The 21,944-nt window shown below is 46.9% G+C and overlaps 1 protein-coding gene across 1 annotated transcript in view; it reads right to left on the bottom strand.

Annotated features, from left to right (window-relative positions):
* brinp3a.2 (bone morphogenetic protein/retinoic acid inducible neural-specific 3a, tandem duplicate 2) overlaps nucleotides 1-21,944 on the bottom strand; it is a 109,395-nt gene that overhangs the window by 17,636 nt on the left and 69,815 nt on the right. The window contains exons 3-6 of the mRNA XM_015971156.3: nucleotides 20,533-20,723; nucleotides 18,214-18,404; nucleotides 7,508-7,613; nucleotides 6,641-6,877 (exon numbers count right to left, since the gene is read on the bottom strand). Of these exons, the coding sequence (XP_015826642.1) occupies nucleotides 6,641-6,877; nucleotides 7,508-7,613; nucleotides 18,214-18,404; nucleotides 20,533-20,723 (725 nt within the window). The remainder of the gene's footprint in view (nucleotides 1-6,640; nucleotides 6,878-7,507; nucleotides 7,614-18,213; nucleotides 18,405-20,532; nucleotides 20,724-21,944) is intronic.

Here is a 21,944-nt window from a genome sequence, read left to right as displayed (position 1 = left end):
CCACTTTTCACACTCTACTACTTTCTTCTACAATCTGCTCTTTAACTATTATTTCATGCTACTTCAGCTGTTAACTTTATTTTCTCTCTAAGTGTTTTTCTCCCCAGAAGAAGCTACAATGATGTTCTGCTGAGCTGTGGTGGCCTCATGGAGGGGGCCATCGTCTAGCACACTGCTGCTAACCACTTAAACTTTCTCCCTCTCCTCATAATAACATTTCGTTTCCTTGACGTTGGATGTACTACTACTAGTTTACCCATTTAACAATAGATTCACTAGGATAAATACAATAAAGTTTATCTCTCACCAAATAGAATATTTACTAAGCAATCACGGTGTAACCATGGACACATTGCTTGGTGTGTGTGTGTGTGTGTGTGTGTGTGTGTGTGCGCGTGTTCGTGCATGTGTGTGTGTGTGTGTGTCTGCTCTGTCTTCTCCATCCCCAGTGAGTCGTGGAGGATGGCTGCTTATACTGAGCCAGGATCCTCTGGAGGTTTCTTCCTGTTAAAAGGGAGTTTTCCTCTCCACTGTCACTTTATGCTTGCTTAGTATGAGGATTGCTGTATAGTCACTGACTCTAGTCAGTGACTTGATGCGACCTGCTGGGTGTCACACCCTGTCCTGTCTTCTCCTAGGTTGTAGTCTGTGTCTCCGTTAATTGCTCCCACCTGCCTCTTGTTTCCCAATCACCATAGCTCCTGTTCCTCATGTATATAAACCCCTGCTGTTCTGTGTTCCTTTGTGGTGTCATTGTTCCAGTGTCAGCGTGCGTCTTTACTTAATAAACCTGTGGAATTCATCCTACCTGTCTGCCTGCTTCCTCCCCGGTCTGGATCCTCGCCTTTGTTCCACTTCACTCCGCGCACGTCGTGACAGAATGACACCACCCGCACCCATGGATCCAGACGGGAGACTCTGCCTTGGGAGAATCTGCTCCAGTGGCTTACCCCGACCCACCAGCCGGCTTCTCCCTCTCCAGCCCCAGCTCCGCCTCGCCGCCGCCGGCATCGCCGACCTTCGGCCGCAGCGTTGCTCCCTGTCCTCCCGGAACCGGAGGCATGTTTGGACCGGGAGTCGCTGCCAGATCGCTCCAGCTATGAGGGCACGAGGCTGGCGATCTGTTCCCCCGGAGTCGGTCCACGGCGTGGGGAGAGACGCCGGAAGCCACCACAGCCCAGCGCTTCTGGACGGAGCTTCGAGCCCGCCGCTGGCCGTGCCCGGCGCGGCAGTTCGGACACGCCCCCGGCCAGACCACCAGTCCCGTCTCCTGCCGAACTGGAGCCCCCGTCGGTTGCAGAGGAAGGAGCAGCAATCGCGGCCCGGCTGATGGAGCAACGGGCGGAGCTCGGCCGGTTCCGCGAGCTCCTCAGCCGCAAGGAGTCTCACCTGGACACCCTATCCTCCTCGTCCCAGGGCCAGAGGAGCGAGCGCGGGGTTCCCCCAGCGGAGCTCGCCGGTCAGCGGGCTGAGCTGGCCCAGCTCCGTTGGACGCTCAGCCTCAGGGAGCTACAGCTGGACGAGCTGACCTCCCACCTCTCCTCAACGCTCCAAGCCCTCCTAGCAGCGGCTCTGCCACCGGCCCAGAAGCAGACGGCACCGGCCCATAAGCCGACGGAGCGGGCCGAGAGACGGAGGGTACCGACCCGGAAGCAGATGGAGCCGGATCCGGTCCAAAACTGGCGGTCCAGAAGTCGAGGGACCAGAAGCCGACTCCTCCGGGCCAGAAGCAGACGGTTCCGGTTCCGGTCCAGAGGCCAGCGGTCCAGAGGTCGACGGTCCGAAAATCGAAGGACCAGAAGTCGACGCCCCTGGACCCGAAGTTGATGGTGGTCGACGCCCCTTCCTGTTCTGAAGTCGACGCCCCTTCCTGTTCTGAAGTCGACGCCCCTTCCTGTTCTGAAGTCGACGCCCCTTCCTGTTCTGAAGTCGTCGCCCCTGATGACGACGCGTCCGAAGTCGTCGCCCCTGATGACGACGCGTCCGAAGTCGTCGCCCCTGATGACGACGCGTCCGAAGTCGTCTCCCCTGATGACGACGCGTCCGAAGTCGTCGCCCCTGATGACGACGCGTCCGAAGTCGTCGCCCCTGATGACGACGCGTTCGAAGTCGTCGCCCCTGATGACGACGCGTCCGAAGTCGTCGCCCCTGATGACGACGCGTCCGAAGTCGTCGCCCCTGATGACGACGCGTCCGAAGTCGTCGCCCCTGATGACGAAGCGTCCGAAGTCGTCGCCTCCTCTTCTGATGACGTCCCGTCCGATGACGTCGCCTCCTCTTCTGATGACGTCCCGTCCGATGACGTCGCCTATTCTTCTGATGACGTCCCGTCCGATGACGTCGCCTCCTCTTCTGATGACGTCCCGTCCGATGACGTCGCCTCCTCTTCTGATGACGTCCCGTCCGATGACGTCGCCTCCTCTACTGATGACGTCCCGTCCGATGACGTCGCCTCCTCTTCTGATGACGTCCCGTCCGATGACGTCGCCTCCTCTTCTGATGACGTCCCGTCCGATGACGTCGCCTCCTCTTCTGATGACGTCCCGTCCGATGACGTCGCCTCCTCTTCTGATGTCGTCCCGTCCGATGACGTCGCCTCCTCTTCTGATGACGTCCCGTCCGATGACGTCGCCTCCTCTTCTGATGACGTCCCGTCCGATGACGTCGCCTCCTCTTCTGATGACGTCCCGTCCGATGACGTCGCCTCCTCTTCTGATGTCGTCCCGTCCGATGGCGTCGCCTCCTCTTCTGATGTCGACGTCCCGTCCGATGGCGTCGCCTCCTCTTCTGATGTCGACGTCCCGTCCGATGGCGTCGCCTCCTCTTCTGATGTCGACGTCCCGTCCGATGGCGTCGCCTCCTCTTCTGATGTCGACGTCCCGTCCGATGGCGTCGCCTCCTCTTCTGATGTCGACGTCCCGTCCGATGGCGTCGCCTCCTCTTCTGATGTCGACGTCCCGTCCGATGGCGTCGCCTCCTCTTCTGATGTCGCCGCCGCCTCGTCCGATGACGTCGTCTCGTCTGATGTCGCCGTCGCCTCGTCCGATGACGTCGGCTCGTCTGATGTCGCCGCGGCCTCGTCCGATGACATCGCCTCGTCCGATGAAGTCGGCTCGTCTGATGACGTCGCCGTCGCCTCGTCCGATGAAGTCGGCTCATCTGATGACGTCGCCGTCGCCTCGTCCTCTGAAGTCGGCTCGTCCGATGACGTCGCCGTCTCGTCTGGGGTTGCTCTTTGCACTCAAGAGGCCGACGCTCCGTCCAGCCCGGCATCTCCACGGTCTCCAGTTCCGATGGTGGTTTTGAGGGCAACGCCGGCCCAGCCTGCAGTGACTTTGTCGCCGGCCCAGCCTGCAGTGACTTTGTCGCCGGCCCAGCCTGCAGATCTCCTCCTCTGCCGCAGGCGCCGGCCTCCAAGGGCCCGTCGCCTCCTCTTCTGCCGCAGGCGCCGGCCTCCAAGGGCCCGTCGCCTCATCTGCCTCAGGCGCCGGCACCCGGACTCTGCCGTTCCCTGCCGCCTCTCCATCGTCCTCTGGGCCCTCCCTCCGGGTCCCCCTCCCCCCGCCCTGCTCCTGGTTCCTGTGGGCGTCTGGGATCCGCCCTTTGAGGGGGGGGTACTGTCACACCCTGTCCTGTCTTCTCCTAGGTTGTAGTCTGTGTCTCCGTTAATTGCTCCCACCTGCCTCTTGTTTCCCAATCACCATAGCTCCTGTTCCTCATGTATGTAAACCCCTGCTGTTCTGTGTTCCTTTGTGGTGTCATTGTTCCAGTGTCAGCGTGCGTCTTTACTTAATAAACCTGTGGAATTCATCCTACCTGTCTGCCTGCTTCCTCCCCGGTCTGGATCCTCGCCTTTGTTCCGCTTCACTCCGCCCACGTCGTGACACTGGGTTCCTTATATAGGAAACTTTTTTCCTGATTGGCTTAATGAACTGACCTGAATTGGAATGTTTACTATGTGAAGTGCCTTGAGACGACTCTTGTCGTGATTTGGGGTTTTATAAATAAAATTGAATTGAAATTAAAATGTTTCTAAAATACCTCAAGCAATTAAGATCTTCCACAAACTGCAAACTAAGGCTTTTCATAAGGTTGAGAAAAGGATAAACTGATATTGTCAGATCCATTTGATGTGAGAAAGCATGTTTGGATTGTAAGAACATGTTTTGTACCGACTCAAGAGCATGTGGCATATTGGTTGATTGCTGTATTCTCACAGACATTAAAAGTTTCAGGCTTTACATGTAATAAGTAGCTATAACAACAAAAAAATCCTGACCTCCACATCGGTAAGTGGTGGTTGACATCTGCTGGTGCTGGTAACGCAATGGACTGGGACTTTGTCTCGCAGAAGGTCACATTTATGAAAGCTGTGTGTGTGTGTGTGTGTGCAGTCTGAACACACGCTTGCTCTTACTTCACAACCACCAATTAAAACACAACCTTTATAGATAATTACGTGTGGTAACAATACAGGATGCTGCTAATCTGAAAAGGAAAGGAGAAAAAGCGAAGAGAAAGAACTATTTTGATTTTACCTGAGCAATAATCACCCAGGCAGGCTGACCGGCCGAGCGCAGCAATAATAACTAAACATTGTGCTAAGAGCCTCCATTCAATCCCCATTTCCCCGGCGATATGAAGAGCTGGACTGGCAATAACTGGATTTTATAGCAGATTAATCTGCTCCAGACCTATTGTAGACTGCCTGAGTTGAAAGATGAAGGTTTTTTGATCTTTAAATGCAGTTAAGCCGTGTTGTTAATTTGCTAGATGCAGACAGCAGGCCAGGATCTTAGTTCAGCGATGACTCACAGCTCAGGGGCAGATGTACGTCAGTGCAACTCACCTCCAACTAGGGCTGCACGATATTAGGAAAACCTGCGATATTCGATAACAGTGCTTAATATTGCGATATCGATATTACTTGCAATAAATGAACAAATACTAAAGTATGCAGTGTTGATGTCGTCTGGCGTGTGACGTCTGCTCTGGGTTCAAAGCAAACAAAAACTAATGCATGAATTCCATTACAACATAACATTTTTATTGCAAAAATATGCAGCTGCACCTGCTACTGTATTAGCAGCTGCACCTGCTACTGTATTAGCAGCTGCACCTGCTACTGTGTTAGCAGCTGCACCTGCTACTGTATTAGCAGCAAAACAACAAACTGCATGCATACAGTTTCTCAGTGACTTTAAAACATCACCTCCACCATAAAACTTTTTCTGATGCTCCAAATACAGAAAAACATCCCTTACCAGGGTTTTCTGAATTAATAATAAAAAAAAAAAAATCAGAAAATAAGTTTAAATGTTAAATTATAGTTTACATCACTTAAATGCAACAGCGAATTCTCTCATTGCTACTGAACATTTTCTCCACTTATGTGGTTATGATATAAGGCTGTTGCTGTAATTGGGAAGTGAACTGTGCTGGGCCAAACTAGGAGAATATTAAGATTTTCTGAGGGAAAGAGAAAAACAATTGTCTACCTTCCAGAAGAGGAACTGGCAAAAAAACTACATGGAAACTATATGAAAACGTTTGTTTTTAACCCCAAATTGAACAAGTTTATCTAGATCTTAAAAAGCAGCTCAGATGATGAAACTGCAACTATGATTCTGATAACAAGCTAACAAGCTAACAAATTGAACTAGCTCCTCTAAGATAATCGGCTAGCAGAGCGTCTGACTGACCATTTATGTGCAGCAGCAAATCAACTATCCTGATTAACAAGGTTATAAAAGCTCATAAATGAAAATTCACTTTGATGTGTGGGGGAAATTTTCCAGGCCCTCTTTAGCAGGGTGGGACTGGGAGGAGAGTGCTGTAGCCTTTTAGCTGGAAGCTAACCGGAGCCTGGGGCTAACACTAGCAACATGAAGGTGGGTTGGTTCACCGACGCCGTGTCGGAGTCAGCCCGGTAAAAATGATTAACGACACCGAGCGGAATCACGTTCATGTTTGAAAGCAGCGCTGATTCCAGAAACCTCAGCACAAAGTTTATGTTAATGTTGTTTATGTGCTTAGCAGACGCTTTTACCCAAAGCGACTTACAATTTTTTTATTTTTTCATTTTTTTTATTTTTAACCTATAGGGCATGTTGTGATCTGTGGGGGAAACCAGAGTACCCGGAGAAAACCCACGCATGCATGGGGAGAACACGCAACTCCACGCAGAAAGGCGAGTTTTGAACGTTCGTTGCTCTGAGCCAGCATGACGAACAAGGGAACGGCGCCGCTAACTCAGTTCGGGTGTAGCTTTCCAAAAGGGTCTATGTAGGGGGCGGGCGTATTACGTGAAGGGAACCATCTGATTGGCCGCATATCAGAAGGACTACATTTGATTGGTCAAATAATACTTCCGCGTAAAAAACAGAGCTGGTTTACAAAAAGCGGATGTATGAAACGGATGGAAATGTTTGAACCACACATTTATCGCTGTTTTTGCCGTGTTTTGCGATGGGCCTATCGCACGTCCTGTTATCGCGATGACGATAATTTTTCGATATATTGTGCAGCCCTACCTCCCACCTTCACTCTTATTAAAGACGTATTATGAAAATCTGACTTTGGCTGCACTGAAGATGGCATGTGGAATGTGAAAAAAAAATTGTACTTATTTATTTCGTACCTGATTCTTCAAACTCCTTATAAAGCATCCCCCACGTCTCCGTGATCCGCTCCAGGCTCTCTTCCATCGCTTGGATGTCCATATAAGGGCAGTTGCACTCTGGGAACTTGGGGTCACAGTTGCACCAGCAGTCATTGTCTTTGCAGACAAACTCGCCTTCTCCATTGCAGGCGATGTAGCTCAGAGCAGCCTGCACGAAACTTTCCCTCAGGTAGTCTGGGAGGATCACTTGCAAGCCTGTAAAAATCAAGCTAGTTTCATTGCTGTCATCAAAACGTGCACTTGGGGAGAGACAGTGAAGGTATAGAGGCAATACGGTGTTGGTGGGGCTGATAACTTACTTAAAGAGCAAGTCACCCCCAAATAAACTATTTTTTTCTGATAAACTATATAAATGCGTGTCTAATCGTGCTGCAGACACGTGTAGTCAATAGTTTTGCACTTTAGTGCATTTTAGTTAAAATTTAAAATTTGTACCTGAAACTGTCAGTGTTGTACCATTGTCAGGTAAAAACTCTGCACTGCATTTGAATTTAAATCTGACATCGCCATTGGCTAAGAGGTATGCTATGATGTAAACTGGTAGATTATGATGTCACAATGTCGTGAGTGTGAGTATTTGTAGAGGCTCCACCCTCTCAGTCTGCTAGGCAACAGCATTTGTTGCATTTTTCAAACATGAAGTGGGAGTGAAGTACGCTTCTTGTAAGGGGTGACTTGCTCTTTAATAAAACCTATAAATCTACATTTGTATGCCAAACAGATACTCCCTTTTTCTTCATGTGCTTAAAGTTTAAAGAGGTGATCTTTAATCTCCAAAAAACAAATCGTGAGAAGAGTAAAAGAAGATGTGAACTCCACACAAACCTTGCAGCTGGACTTTATTTTCAGGGCTCTGAACGAGCACCGAACTGACCGAGTCCAGGTTGTCGTAGTTACTACACCCAAGAGGGCCTGTTCGGGTTTCTGTCACCTGGGCAACAAAAACAACAACAACAACAAAAACCTCAATTAGAAATGATCCCCGTGCAGAAAAACCGGCTCCTCAAAAAAAAAAAAAAAGAGTCGATTCACTTGAGGAGTCAAAGGAAGCGTTCTTTGTGTAATGTAAAGGGCTTCCTCTGTTCTGTTAGAATAAAGCAGTTTTTTACATAATCAATTCTACTTGTGAATGTGGAAGGAATTTTAAACAGAGTAAGCTCATTTTGATTCTGCTAAATGGCTTTAAGAGTACTTTGCTGCACTCGTTTTTCGGCACGATTGTGCCTTTTTTTTTGCAGCTGATTGAAGAAATTTCAATTGACTTCTGCCACAAAGACCCTTTTTCCACTTAATTTGCAAGTAAATATCTTCTTTCACTGCTGGCCATTTTCGAACCGTGACAGAGTGAGGAGCACCTGAGCAGATCTCATTTTTCTTTCTCTGGGGTCGTGGGACACCGTATTTTGTTCGGTAATTTGTCCTGGTCAGGCTTGTCAGAAGACAGTTGGTGTAAAGTGACGGATGAAGCAAAACAATGAGGGCCACTCGATCAGTAGCGCCATCAGAAAAGACTGAATGGCTCAGATGCTCGAGTGTTCTGCTGCAAGGGTGCAAAAAACCTCCAGGTTGTCCCAAAAGACAAATTAAAATGGAAAAATAAAAAAATAAAACATTTAAATGTGTCAACTATACTATTGATATCACATTTAAAATCCCATGTTTTCATTAGAAGAGGGTGTTAATGTGTATGTGAATGCAAGGAAATGAGATATTGTGCTTGGATTCCAAATACTGAATCCATAAAAAGAATGATTTGATATGCCATATGATAAGCCATATGGCCAAACATTGACTGATGAGCAGAGCATTCAATTTCCGCTTTGCTTAGCAGCTGCTATTCACAGTTGATACATTCTGGTAAATTACAAAAAGCCTAATAGGACATTATTGGCCACCTGTATCCATGCACATGACAATGTGAGGAGGAAAAGCAATGGGACACCTTCTGATTTGTGTTTCTCTTTCTAGCTGTGCATCTATTGTCTAGAGGCGCAGGAGCATGAAGGCTGATGTGTGCTAGATTAGAAACATGAATGCATTTTTATTCGTTTATTTGATTTAATTTTAACCAGAGAAACACCAAAACTCACTGAGACTATTTTGGAAATAGTAAGAATGTCAACGTGTTCAGATTCCACTCTTGTTTCAGCCGTGTGTAAACGTAGTCATGTTACCATGTGTGACATCACATACAGTAACCACTAATGCGTCGTCTTCACCCAGAACCAATCGGCTTCACACAACATCCAAACACTCCAAGTACTTGATGCATCCGGTTCCATCCTAATATTGATGCTTTGCTTTTTGTCATTTGATAGTTTGTTTTTTATTCAAGGGAGAAAAAAAAAACTGGATCAAAATAGCCCACGAATAAAGAGAAGCAGATAGAAGAACTCATATTGAGCTCTGCCCAAACAAAATAAACTTCTTTGATATATTTCCAATAAGCACTGAATTTAAATGTAATAATTGACCCCGCATCTTTTGCTTCCTTGCTGAAAAGATTCCAGATTTTACCCCAATACGGAACTCTGACTCTAAACGTGGGCTCCTTTAGGTTTTCTATTTAAGGGTCCTCAAAAGCCCAAAAACCAGCTGCATGGCTGATTTGAGCCTTTCTCCCTCTTCAGTTTTCACCAGGGCTGCCTTCATCCCTTTAACTGGTTTGTGAACATTTGTTGTAAATGTTGCAACTGTCTGGAGTCCTTATGCCATGTGCTCTCTGAGCCAGTGTTGACTCATAGACCACGCACTAGCTGTGAAACTTATTCTACAGCACCACGGACAGCGCCTGCTCCCTCCTGATCAGCACCACGGACAGTTACACTCAGAGTAATGGGCTCGATACACGGGAGGCGGCAAACGACCGCAATCAGCGAAATTTGTCGTTCTCAATTTTATTACCTGACACACGGGAGGCAACCCGCGGCAGCGGCAAAGCCGTCGACGCGTTCTCTCCCATGGCTAAATTGAATCTTCCGTTGTTTTGATTGGCTGTGTCAGGTTGGAGGGAATTGAGGTTATTTAAGTTGTTCAGAGTTAAAAATTTTGTGTTAATCCTGGCACCAACAATTTCCCACGCCGCGGCCTTTTTGTGAATATCTCTCCATTCTTTGGTAGAAATATTGTACAGTTCTTGGAAATCCGTCACAGCAAGGATCAACTTCTCCTCCACGTTTTCTCGAAGATGTACGGAGCATCCTGTCCACTCATATGCCAGTGAATGAAACAAACCTCCGTTGATTGGTCCTCGTCCGAGCGACAGCGATGAAAAGTTGAAAATAGTTCAACTTTCTGGGATCGTGTCGCTGGGTCGCCTGTGCACGACACGTGTACGAGCGCAAAATTTCACACGCATGTTTTTTGCGTTTCACTTATTAGGAGGGTAACCCGCGATTATCGCTTCGTCGCGCATGTCTCATTGAAGATGACTGGAGGACAGGCGATGTCGCCTCCCGTGTATCAAGCCTATAAGACCTTCCAAAACTGACCCAAAACCCTGTTTACCTCCTTTCTCTCATCTTCCTTCTTCTGTGTCGTCCTACAGCAAGTCCAAAGGACAACAGACATCAATAACAACACAACAGCCTCTGGATTTTTGGACTGAAAGGTCTGACGTGTTGCTACCACACGTACGGTGTCTTCAGTCAGGTCGGATCCGAGCATCGGGTCGTACAGTGTGAGAACATGTCTTGTTAACTTCGTCTGAGAGGAAGTCCTACAGTTTGAGATGGAGCTAAATGCTAGGAGTAAAAAAGCTGCACAGTGCACACCCGGCTTAAGGAGAGAAGGTGGAATCTACAATGATGAACAGCGTGATTCCATATCAGACTCTAGATGAATGTGGGTTGTTAGCAAAATATGTGGTCAGAACATCCCCACAAACAAGACAGTCCGTTATTACTCAATGGTCTCTGATTATGTTAATTTTCACAAACGTGTTGGATCGTGACTCTGCTTAAAAATCTTGTTCATAGATGTGCCCTTGTTTTAACTTTGAGCACCTGAACCGCCAAAGTTATCTGCACGGCCCTGTTGGAGAGTGCTACTGTGTAGAATCACCTTCTGTTTTAGGTCAAGTGGAGCGTCGATCCACTCTTTTCAGTTTATGTTTATGTACTTAGCAGATGGTTTTGTCCAAAGCTACTTACAAGTGATAAGGGCATGTTGCCCTTGAGGCTAACAACAACAATAACAACAACTTGACATCAATCATGGAGAGTAGGGAACAAGGAGTGGACGGTAGACATGTGGGACGGGTGCAGGGAGGGTGCTAGTTAAGAAGATGCTCTCTGAAGTGCAGGGTCTTCAGGAGTTTGTTGAAAATTGAAAAGGAAGCCCCTGTTCTGGTAGTGCTTGGTAGGTCATTCCACATTTGTGGAATGATGCATGAGAAGAGTCTGGATTGTCCTGAGCGTGGTGTAGGCACTGCTAGCCGATGATCCTGTGATGACCGGAGTGCCCGGGCAGAGATGTAAGCCTTTGCAAGATGATTCAGGTAGATGGGAGCCGTACCGTCTCGGACTTTGTATGCTAGTGTTAGCAATTTGAATTTGATGCGTGCTGCTAGCGGTAGCCAGTGGAGCTCAATGAACAGAGGGGTGACGTGTGCTCTTTTTGGCTGATTGAAGACCAGACGCGCCACTGCCTTCTGGACCATTTGAAGAGGTCTAACAGTACAGCCTGGAAGACCAGTTAGAAGGGCATTGCAGTAATCGAGGCGGAAGATGACAGTAGATTGCACCAGGAGCTGGGTGGCATGTTGTGTTAGGCATGGTCTGATCTTTCGTTTGTTATACAGCGCAAAGCGTCATGAACGAGCAACAGAGGCAACATGATCTTTAAATTTCAGGTGTTCATCAATCACAACACCCAGATTTCCAACTGCCTTTGAAGGAGCCAGAGATAGGAAGTCATTTTGGATTGAGATATTGTGCTGTATGGATGGTTTTGCTGGGATGACAAGTAGTTCAATTTTAGTGAGGTTGAGTTGGAGATGGTGGGATTTCATCCATTTTGATATGTCAGAGAGACAGTTTGATATTCGTGCAGAGGCAGTGTGGTCGTTTGGTGGAAATGACAGTTTAACAGCTAATTGAGCTCCCCGGGTTTTGCAGTATTTGTTGTCTATTCATCCCAGAGCTGTTATCTGTTTTGTGTTTGTACTTAGCACCACTTCCACGATGCACCACAATAAACTCTTTGTTAATTCTGACATACTCACACACGTCTCCTCTATGTTGTGCCCTCCTTCACCTTTTTACATCTGGGTTGTCACCGTCACAATAAACTAACTGCAAAGAAATGTAAATGAATATTCAACACAGTGACACCGTTCCAAACTCGCCACAGCCACCAGGAGAAAAAAACATTAGCTCTGGTTTCTATTTATTTATTTATTTCAAAAATCAATGAGCCATTAAAGTCTCTGCATGGGTAAATGCATGTTATTTTTTATTTCTATCAGCACTGTTTAGATATCAAGCCCATGGCATTTCAATGCTAAACTGAATTAATCAGTAATGGTGTTGGAATGAAAGAGAAAAAAAATCTGAAAGGAAAAGAACTGGTGTTTCATCATTGCCCAACGAAATGAAAACATTTAAAGAAATACATTTTTAGTGTCTGAAATTTAACCCTCTCAGGCTCAAAGTAAGTTTTGATAAAAGGACGAACAACTAAGTCTTCTGAGTTAACCGTCCCACTGTCTTTATGGGTGACCCTCAGGGTTTAATTTGAGCCGGATCTTGCCGGAACAAGATCCGGGAACTTGGATATTGCGTAAACATAGTGTGGCGGGTGTACATGCGTCATTTACCCAAACAAAGCCAGTCAGTCAAACATGGCTGACGAAGAGATAGAATTCCTCTCCCTGATCGGACATATGTTATGCATAATTCTGCGCACACGAAGACGCATAAGAGACCTGGATGATGAAGCTCAATGGTTAAAGGATTCACGGAAGCAGTGTCAAGCGCTCCGTCGCGCGTCTAGACGGTACCGTGGGAGGCGAGCTGCCGTGGTTCGCCGCATGCTACAGGAGCGAGCTATCTAGGTGCGCACAGCGTCCCCCGTTCCCCTCCTCCTCCCCCTCCTCCCTGTCCAGAACTCGACCTCACCAGTCTGAAGCAGCCACCCTGTCCGTGACAAGTCCGGACCTGTTACTAGGGACGTCGTCCGGTTTAATTACGGAAAACAATATCCGGATGTTTGTATTCAGACACAAAGGTCTTACGGACAGAGTCCCGAACATTTCCGTTTTTCATGGCCTGTCTGAAGGGGGCTAAAGTGAGAGGAGGGGGTGCCTTTGTGCCCAGTTTGCTCCATTTGTGCGAACATCAGGAGGGCAGATGCCCTGATGAGTTGCATAACGAATTGTTCATTTAGATGTTACGTACGTCATGACCGGCAATCACTGAGCGAGCCCGTTTAACGGCCAGGCCACCGGGAAATCTCCTGTTTCTCCCGATTACCAGTCCGCCACTGAAGAAACGTGTGTTAACTTAGAGAATGTGGGCACAATTTGAATTACAACCCCCCCCCCCCCCCCCCCTGCGTGTTTCGACATCTGTTTTGCCTTTACTGGACTTTGGTTTGACAGCTGTATTTGCGTTCCAGGAACGTTTGGTTTACAAATTAAGAACTGGTGACCCCGCAAGGAAAGTTGATCACTGACCAGGATTGATGGTTTATCCCTTGAGGTCCACGTGGCAGGGGTTAGGTGGTGCTCACTCCTCAGCCCTGCCACGTGGACCCAAGGGATAAACCATCAACCCTGCTCAGTGGTCAACTTTCCTCACGGGGTCACATACATTACGACAGTGGGAGGGTTAAAAAATGCTCATGAGATACGTATGTGGAGTCACCAGGTAGGTAGGTTTTAACGTTGCTCATCTGCAATGCCTGCCTCCGGAGGGCTAAAGTGATCCAGACCACGTCAGAAAACCAGTTTTTTTTCTAAGAGTGAAAAGCGATCGTTAGACCACCGTAGACGAGTTGATTTATAATAATAATAATAATCATTGAACTTATATAGCGCTTGTTTACGACACTCAAAGACACTTTCACACACTCTCACATTCACACACTGCCAGTGATGGTAAGCTACTTTGTAGCCACAGCCGCCCTGGGACGGTCTGACAGACCACCACCAACACAGGCAAGTTGGGTGAATTGTCTTGCCCAAGGACACAACAGCAGAATACCCCCGGCGGAAGCTGGAATCCAACCCATGACCCTGCGATCGTGAGGCAACCCGCTCTACCACCTGAGCTACTGCTGCCCCCACGATTTGCAAATCAGCTTGTTGAGATGATCAATTGGCTTCATCTCAACTATATTTACTGCTTTACCTGAGCAACACTACAAAGGACCAAACTGATGTTAAACTGTCAGGTTTTAATTAGTACAAAACAACAACGGCTGATTAGGAAAATGCTTTTTATAAACCTACTCAGACATAAAAGCAGTTTAGAATGCGACTCACAAGATGAACCCGTTAAGGAAGAAGTTTTCTTTTTTTTTTTTGTTCTAGTTTCTTATAATCACCAACAGTTTAGGAAATATGTTCATATTTTAGCTCAGTTTTGTAAGTTACACATCTGCGTGGTCGGTTTCTGAACTAACGACAAAACCAGCTGCTGTGATTGACGAGGCTGGATTGTTTACCCATCAAAAGCACCTCCGAACTCCATGAAGGTCATTAAAACTGGACCCTTTGTAAACGCCAGAGACACTTTTGCTTTTCCTGTAACGTATTCTACTTCACAAGGTGCGTGTAAGAGGTTAGTGCTAGAAGCAGCAAGTCCGCCGAGGCGAGAGCAAAGATGTGTGACATATTAAAATAATTAAGCAAATGCAAACGGGATTAAATCAGTGTTAGCTCCTATCTGGATTAATGAGGATGGAGTTTTGCGTTTGCATTGCATTTGTGGGCTTACGTCTCTGTGTTCGGTGATATTTTAATGAGATCATAGTGGATTAGTGATCAGTGAGTCCAGACAACAATCAATAGTGGGAGATGGGTACTCAAAATGTGTTTGACATTAAAAGAGCACAATTAATCCAGCGATCATCCCCATGGATGAGAGAACAGCAGGGGTCTCGGATTTTATTCTGCCAGTTTATTGTCGGGTTTAGAGATGGAAATCAAGATAAATTCAGTCAACAATTTCTATAAGTTGTCCCGTCGCATCCCTTCCTAAAGAAAGTCCAGATTTCCACGGTGCACCACAATAATAGCTTTTGTAACGGAATGAAATGACTGTTTTCCTCCTCCTCTGACACAGGACTAGTCTGCATGAGATATGGTCTCAAGGTCTCATGCATTTGCTTCTAAACTGCCTCCTTTCCAGCTCAACAGAAGAATGAAGAATGAACTATTTTCTTTTAATTACTCGAAGAACTCTATTTTAATAAAGCTAATCAAAAAAAGTGTTAGTCAATAATAAGATGTGACCAATCTGTGAAATGAAAATATTCATTACTTTATTATAAATCTATAGAATATAATAAGTAATATGACTTTAAATGTTTCCACCAGGACTGATCTCACGTAGCGTTAAGACATGACACATTGCTTTTACTGATCCAATCAGAATCTGCCAGATCTGACGGAGGCGTGGTTTTGGTGGTGCTTGGTAAATCTGTCATCTTTTCATTCGACCATCAACCAAAACATCCGAAGTATAAAACTATGCCCACGTCATCTTTAACGCCAGCTCAAAGCGTTCTAGAGAAGTTGTCGGAGTGGCCAATCCGTAACTTTCCTCTTCAGCCAAAAGAACCAACGACAAGCTGGATAAAACCTGTTGCTGTTCCAGCTGCTGCAACGGTTCCTTTCAGAATAAAAGCTGAACCATCAAGACCCAGGTGGGTCTCACCAGATGCCAATAAACTGTCGTGACCCGGAAGTATCTCAAGACGGGTGGTCGGCTGCTGTGGCTGCTTCTACATGCTCCGGCTCCATAAGGTCAAGCTGGACCTTTACACCTCCTGATCTAGACGGGGACTTCCGCTAAGGGTACGTAGACCGACAGAATGGCGTTGAATGTGTTTATGAATCTCCTAACCAAAGCTTAACGCGAAGACATCACCTTCACTTCCCATCAGAAATAATCGCTTCTTCGGATTTGCTGGTTCTGAGCAACATTCCACATCACACCATTCTCCATCTCATCCACCTTAGTTACACCATACATTTAGTGTTTAAAGTCAGTCTAGTTTAATTAGTTTAGTAATAAATTCTTAACTTTTAAACTCGACTCTCTCTCTTCTGTTGTCTCTGAGTGAATACGAAGCTGTTATCTAATCCCTGCAATAAAAAGTTCCAATCTTCCGGTTTAAATAACCTCACAGATCCATAAGGTTGATTTCATATTTCCTATGGAATCCTACGCCTTATGGATTATTAAATAACATGTAATTTAAATCATTACACTTTCATTTACCCCGAACAGGAGCCGTGAGGCGGCGAGAAGCCTCACCAGCCCCTCACTCACTCAATCCTCTACTTGTTAGTTTTCAAATTTATGCAGAGAGGTGCAATCTGTTCAGCCAGCGTGAGGGTCAGCGCCTGTGGAAAGGATGGACCGGTGTGAAGGAATCTGTCGCTCCGTTGACTCACTTTCCACCAGCGATGAAGGTGAATCTCTGCTCTTCCCACTTCCCCCCTGTCAGTCACGCCAGATGACTGCCTTTGGACCATGAAAGTACAACTCGTACATCCTCCCTCTCTACAGAAAGGAACCCGAATTCTCAAAAAATGTAACAGACAAAGGCATTTGCCGCTGCGCAGCCAGCGCGCCTACCTCCTCTGCAACACTCGTTGCTCTGAACAAAATGCAGTGGGAGGCACGGGGCTTTGATGCAAGCAGAAGAGTCCGATTCGTCCACCGCAACAGTGGTCGGTGCCACGCAGGAGCTCCCGCTGTGACCCAAGAGTAAAAAAAAAAGGGAGAGAGGAGGGTCGTCCTCCCCTCCATCACCCTATTAACCCAGGCCACCTGAAGGTGACAACCGGAGGCGGTGGCTTGTCACCCGCCGTGTTTCTCAGGACTCATTTATCTTCCCCTCACCATATGTGCTCATCATGGAGCTTCCTGCAGACTCAGTGTGCTCTGGGCAGATGAAGATCGTATCTTGCCCAGGCAGCAAAATAAAAAAAAGCCACATTTTCTATTTTTTATTGCTACTTTAATTATGTGTCATCACAGTGTTATGCTTCAAAAATGCTAAAACATTTCTAAATGCGAACTTTTAAATGAAACTCGCATATGAGTGGTTTCCATGAGTTAAGCCACTATTCTTTCTGTTTGTTGGGATGAACATACTGGAGCCGATCAATATTCTCCGGAGTCTTGTGTTTGCACCTTCAGGTAGCAGTGAAATGAAATCATGTATATTAATGCCGTTCAATTAAATCCAGAATATTGCTTTATGACAACACACAGGGAGGGCAGGAAGGAAACGTGGCGCTGTCTGCGTGTTTATTCCCTCTAAAGGACATATGAGATGAAACATGATGGAAATGTATTGTTTCAAGCTGAATTTTTATATTCTGTGTTGTTTTTTTATAAATATTCTATGAGAAGAAAAGAAAGAAGGGCGCACGAAGCAGTAAAGACTTTCCAAACGTCGATGTAAAACAGTAATATTTACTAGACGTTTCAGTTCATTAAGAGAAACGCAGCGACGTAGCACTGGTGCAACGATGAACCCTCGCGGCCTCTGCGCTCCTCTGGCAGGCGTCTCCTGGTCATCCCTAAAGTCAGGACACAAACTCACGGCGAGGCATCCTTCCAGTGTTATGGCCCTCACCTCTGGAATGAGCTGCCAGAGGACCTCAGGGCTGCAGAGAACGTTCATGTTTTTAAGTCAAGACTCAAGACCCATCTTTTTAGGTTAGCTTTTATCTAAATATTTTTTACAGTTTTATTTCTTGTTTTACATGATTATATTTTATTACTTGCTTTGCATGTTCTATATAATTATATTTTAGCACAGTTTTATTATTAAATTATTATTTTACTGTCTATATCATTTTATTTATTACTTATTTTCTAATTTTTGTCATTTATATTATCTCTTTTATTACATTTTTACTCATTTTAATCCAGTGTTTCCTCTGTGGGGGCCCTCTGCCCCGGGAGCGGTGGTCGACTGTAGCTTCCTGGACGCTCTATAGGTGGGGTCTATGCTCCCCCTCCACTGAGCGCCCTGACTTGGTGTGGAAGACCTGATGCTGCCGGGGCAGACGGCTCCTCTGATGGCGTTTCCTTGCGTTACCATACTTGGCTCATCTGGACTCAGCCGAATATAAATTTTTACTTGTGTGTGTGTGAGAGTCTGTGTGTGCGTGTGCTTGCATATGTTTGTAAATGTTTTTAACCTGTTATGGGAATCTGGGGTCATTTTGTAAAGCAGTTTGAATCACACTTTGTTTGAAAAGCGCTTTAGAAATAAAATTTGATTGATTGATTGACCTGTTTGAACGTGCGCCCAAGATGGAGGCGGGCGTGCGTGGGCGTTACCTTGATGGCGGTGGAGGCGATCTGGATGTGATGCAGCTTGCGCAGCGTGCTCTCTCTGTCGATGAAGTAGGAGGCCGCCAGCTGGTGCAGGGCTTCCAGCGTCACCGTGGAGGAGTTGCCAGAGTAATCGCTCACTTCTGCCTTCTTACTTAACTTCCTTTTGTCCACAAATATCGTCAAGGCCTCTTCTCCTGAAATCGGATGAGTACAAATGAATTCTACGCTTTTGACAAATCATTTGACGAAAAAATACCCATTTTGGGGGCCGTTTGTCATGTGAGGCTGTTAAAATGCTCCGTTCCTAACAGATGTTTAGTGTATTTTCCTCACACACACATTTTCTGTCTCTGTTTGGCTTTTTTCACGGCTGCACAAAGGTCATGATAATGTTCTATGTTCAGTTAATCCACTTTTTAACACTCCCATCGTTTTAAAACCACACCTGCTCTCTTCCAGAAGACACATTAGCTCTTAATTTCTGCTGATTATAAGCGCCAGTGCAGCCAGACACAGGCGCCTCTGAAGGATAAAGACGCTTGACCACAATTAGGAGAAGCCATGCCAGCTTGCATCAGAAGCCACTGATCATAGCAATCAGCTCCTCATCAGCCTAAGGGCCACGGCGCTGCAGACTGAGCTCCTCACAACGCTGCACATCATCGTTCTCGTTATAATGCAGTGTTAATGCTTCCCAGACATTTTTCTGCTTGCTGCCTTCCTTCCTTAGCTGCTGAAGGGCAAACTCCTAATATCGCAATGTATTTATTAATTTCATTAAGTCCATATGTTTCTGAACACAGACAATCCATACCGAGCCACAGAGACAGTTCACTGGCTGCGATCCAAGGCCGACTCCTCCTCCTCCTCGCTCCGTAGCAGCGAGCGCTGGCTGACAGCCAGAGTTCAGGGCTGCAGCGGCTCACCGAGCCAGCCCGGTTGCATCACATGCAGCCACTCGCACAACAACCCTTTCAAAGACCTGAGTTGGGACTGAAGTAATTGACAAGTGTTGCGCCGTAAAAGCAAATCTCTATACAACGAGCCCGGACCTCTCAGGCATCTGAAAGCTGTTTCTCTTTATTTATTTGTTGTTGTTGTTGTCAGGAAAACCAAAGAGCCATTAGAGCAAATATGTTCATCCATATAGAAGAGCAAACTGCAGGTGAGTAAGTATGTGAGTGGCAGCCTCTACCCGGGTGTGGACTGGCCTATCTGGCATTCTGGCACTGTCCCGGTGGGCTGCTTAGCCAAGCGGGCTACTTGTCCAGCTCGGGCCGACACTACTCCACAGTTGGTGATCTGCAGAACATTAGCTACATGGTAACCCGAAGCTAGCAGAGTTTTTCCAGGTGTTTTAGCCAGAAAAACACAGTAGAGCATTGACGTAGAAGTTGTTTTACCGCGTTAGCTTGTAGCTAATGTCCCGCCGATCTCCGCCCGTGGAGAATGAGCCGATCTGGAAGGTCAGGGCTTCCGGTCGCAGCGGTCTGGCCCTGCTTGTAATTTAACAGTCCCAGTCCACGTTAGATCTCACATTCGGCCTAGAGACGAGTCTGCGGGTGGCAACACCCCCCACCCCCACCGCTCTCCCAACGGGGAGGGCCAACTGAGGGCCAACGACTCGTAAAAATGCCAGGGCCAAATTTTGGTCCCAGTCCACCCCTGTCCTCTACGTATAGCTGATGCCTGTGCCTCCTTTAGTACTGAATCACACAGTGATCTTATTTGGGTTCTCTGTCTGAACTGTGTAGCCTGCTTCCTACGGACCACCTTAAAGAGCAAATTCAGACCTTTCTTATCACTGCAAGCTGTTTTCTTCACTAAAGCCCAGACAATCCCGGAGAAACAAGAATCCTTTGTGCTCCTGCTTTCATTTTTCTATAACTTTAGCAAAAATGACTCTAAAAACTTGAAACATACACAGAAAACTCGTGGAATTGAACCAATTATGTCCGTGGCTGCAGCTGATAAAATCTGCCAGCTCCAATTGTCTGCTAAACTGATGGGTGTGGAGCGAAACTGAGGGCTGCTTGTGTCTATATTTGTCAGACACGCTGAGACTGTTGTCCCAGAAATCAATGGTAAATGGATCTGTCACCGCCGGCGCTGTGGACGGCATGTATGTGAAGCTGGACATGAACAATTAAGAGTGTGAGGCCGAGAGAACAAGTCCTTAACAGAATACACTTTTATTAATAGTTTATAAAAAGGACTGACGGGTATTGATGAAACCGTCAGGCCCGGTCTTCCACAGCGGGTTTCATTTATTTCAAACATAAACAACATAATCATTGATAAATCAAAGCTTTTACTCTTTACCTCCAAGGGTAGCGGACAGCAGGAAGTGAGTTCCGTACTTCCTGATCAGGTTCTCGGTAATCGTCTGGGTCGTCGGTCGGCGCCCCAGGAGTCGAATGTTCCTAATGAACTCGGGGGTCAGAGGCAGCTGAGACTCCAGGAAATCTCTCCGCTCCACAGCGAGGTTGTTCACCTTCCATCGCCCAAACTCTCTACAGCGAGGACGCAGTAAAGAAGAATAAACAGCAATTAAATTACAAAGAATCAACACTTTAACGTTTGGCCTCACGTTGATGCATTTACTCACTAAATCCATTTATGTACACAAAACAAAGAAACCATTTTTAATGATCTGTGCCAGCAAACAGTGTCAATTTAAATATTTACATTAATGTTTTGTTTTTGTTTTAAAGCCGAAATGAGTTTCCTCCGTAGCGTGGCCGGGCTCAGCCTTAGAGATAGGGTGAGGAGCTCGGACATTCGGGAGGGACTCGGAGTAGAACCGCTGCTCCTCCGGATTGAAAGGAGTCAGTTGAGGTGGTTTGGGCATCTGGTCAGGATGCCTACTGGACGTCTCCCTGGGGAGGTGTTTCGAGCATGTCCTGCCGGCAGGAGGCCCTCGGGTCGACCCAGGACACGTTGGAGAGGTTACATCTCCAATCTGGTCCGGGAACGCCTTGGGGTCCTGCCGGAGGAGCTGGTGGAGAAGACCGGGGAGAGGACAGTCTGGAGCGCCCTATTTGGGATGCTGCCCCCGTGACCCGGACCCGGACCCGGACCCGGATAAGCGGAGGAAGACTATGACATTTCCTCCTGTGAGTTTGCACGACTGCTATTTTGCTAAAAGAACAGAACATGATCAAAACCAAACCTTAAAGCTAGAAAAGCAAAAACACAAATGCCTGTTTTTCACTTTTCAGTGACCCGTTCAGTAAAAACAATCAACAGATCGACTCCAAAAAAATTAAAAATTCAAGACGTTTTCTTCAGGGAAGGTTTGAGACAGAACTCATGAGGCAGAAACTTTAAGAGTACGCCCCTGAAGAAGTCCGAAAACAGAAAAAAAAAATAGAACTTGGTGTCAAACAGAGAAACTTTTAACCCTCCCACTGTCTTTATGGGTGACCCCGCGAGGAAAGTTGACCATTGAGCAGGATTAATTCGTCAGGCATTTGCACTTGTATAGCGCCTCTCAGAGTAAGGACTCCAAAGCGCTTTACACTACAGTGTATCATTCACCCATTCACACACACACATTCACACACTGATGGTGATGAGCTACAATGTAGCCACAGCTGCCCTGGGGCGCACTGACAGAGGCGAGGCTGCCGAGCACAGGCACCACCGGTCCCTCCGACCACCACCAGCAGGCAAGGTGGGTTAATTGTCTTGCCCAAGGACACAACAACAAAATTCTCTGTCCGGAACCGGGA

Source organism: Nothobranchius furzeri, chromosome 8 (assembly GCF_043380555.1).
Source record: "Nothobranchius furzeri strain GRZ-AD chromosome 8, NfurGRZ-RIMD1, whole genome shotgun sequence".
NCBI classification, from domain to species: Eukaryota; Metazoa; Chordata; class Actinopteri; order Cyprinodontiformes; family Nothobranchiidae; genus Nothobranchius; species Nothobranchius furzeri.
The sequence above is the reverse complement of the archived record's forward strand: the minus strand, read 5'-3'. Positions and strand labels throughout refer to the sequence as shown.